This window comes from Egretta garzetta, unplaced genomic scaffold, assembly GCF_000687185.1.
Source record: "Egretta garzetta isolate BGI_Z169 unplaced genomic scaffold, ASM68718v1 scaffold140, whole genome shotgun sequence".
Lineage (NCBI taxonomy): Eukaryota > Metazoa > Chordata > Aves > Pelecaniformes > Ardeidae > Egretta > Egretta garzetta.
The window spans coordinates 490,898-492,689 of record NW_009258376.1 but is presented as its reverse complement, the minus strand read 5'-3'; the positions used below and the strand labels follow the sequence as shown (position 1 = coordinate 492,689).

Here is a 1,792-nt window from a genome sequence, read left to right as displayed (position 1 = left end):
GCTCGGTACTCACCCAGCCCGTTTGCGCAGTCGTAGAAATCAAAGCAGTGCACGGTTCGATCCATCCCGTAGGGTCCCATGAGCGTCCTTGGGAGAGAGAAGAGGAGCAGCTTGCTTTCACCCGCTAAAATAAATAAATAAACGCACAGGCGCCCGACCCACACAAGCACGTCCTTCCCACCGCCCCAGACATCGCCCCCGGAACGACGCAGACCTGCAGGTTGAGGGACACAGCCCCGCATATTAAGCCCACGCTGGCAAAAAGCAAACCCCCTCCCGCCTCCCCCCAAGTTTATACAGATAAATGAGAGAATATGCGCGGGGCTGGACATCATCCTCCCCACCCAGCAAAGCTGATGGTCCTGTCTGTGCTTCATTACCCCAGATTAGCGGGGCTGGACAGCTGTCCCGCTCCCGGGAAATGAGATCAGAGCTCGGACCAATGTTCCGGGAATAAACCAGTTTCACAAATACAGCCAGCCGGTAAATGAAGACAAGCCGGGCACGATCTGCTCCCGGGGTTTTGTAACGCAGGCAGCCCCCCTCCCCCTGGCAGGGGGGCTGGAAAAGAATGGGGGGGGGGGGAATGCATGATCTGCTGAGCCCTTGGAGCCCCGGCCTCACCAGGTTGTGGGTAGGAGCTTCTCATCGCCAGCCAAAACGGGTGCAAGAACATCGCACACCCAAGTCCCCCCGTGCCAAGTAATTCTGCCAACTGCCCCACATCCCCACCCAAACGCCCTCTGGCAAGGCGGGCATCCCAAATAAGGGACACCCAAAGCTTCTCTCTGCCCTTGCTGGGCACCCCGGGCTCCAAGCCTGGGACCACCGGTGCTTCTCCTCCTTGGGCGGCCCGTGGTGGTCACCCCCGCGAGGACGGGTGGACCTTGACCTGGCAAACCCAGAGCCAGGTGGGAAACCAGGGGTGAAAGGCCCCCAAAACACTGCGCTTCCCAGGATTTAAGTTGCAAGAGAAATCAATATCAGATCCCAACTCTGGATACAGCTGAGGAGGGAGAACGCCACGGAGCAACAGGCTCCTCCGAGTCCAGCGGGACACAGGAGAGGAATAAACCTTCTCTTTGCAGCCATCCAAAACACCTCTCAAAATACCAAACTGTCTGCAAAGCCAGTAACGTGAACCTCTGAGACTCAGACTGGAAGCTTTTTCTCCTCATTAAAAATCCTCCCTCTTGATATTCCCGCAATATTTCGTGTATTCAAGAGACTGGACCGGCCACATCTGGCTGGCCGAAAACGGAGCCTGAAGGCATCCCAGGAAGCCGGAGCCGCCCTGGGCCCAGCCTGGTTCCATTCACCATCCCGGATTTTCCGAGTGTTTTGAGTAAATCGCCAAGGAAACTCCACTGCGAGTAAACAGGAATCGCTCGAACCGGGCTGAAACGCGACATAAGGATGGGGGGGTCGGTAAAGCAGACGCCTGCGTGACACGATCAACTTCTATCCCCGATTTGATGTGCGAGCGCCGGAGCAGAATCGAGCTTTGCTAATGCCAGAGATGCAAGGAACCCAATGACCGGCCCTGGTGATGATGTCCTCAGCTCTTTCTGCTGCACGCGAGCCGTCTCTGCCACCAAACCCTGGTCCTGGAGAAGCCACAGCAGGCGACCCTTGGCTAGAGGCGGCCACCGGGCCCCCCAGGGTTGCCCTATGCCCCCTCCCCGATTCCTGCCCCAGCTGCAGGGGTATTACCTGCTGATGATGATGGCTCCCTTGTAAAGGATGGAGACGGCGGGCATCTTGCTGGGGGCGGGCGGCCCCCCCTCCCCGC

General features: G+C 58.3%; 1 protein-coding gene across 1 annotated transcript in view; it reads right to left on the bottom strand.

The window, feature by feature from the left end:
* LOC118452428 (syntaxin-binding protein 4-like) overlaps nt 1–1,792 on the bottom strand; it is a 52,428-nt gene that overhangs the window by 50,363 nt on the left and 273 nt on the right. The window contains exons 2-3 of the mRNA XM_035895646.1: nt 148–214; nt 14–87 (exon numbers count right to left, since the gene is read on the bottom strand). Of these exons, the coding sequence (XP_035751539.1) occupies nt 14–87; nt 148–214 (141 nt within the window). The remainder of the gene's footprint in view (nt 1–13; nt 88–147; nt 215–1,792) is intronic.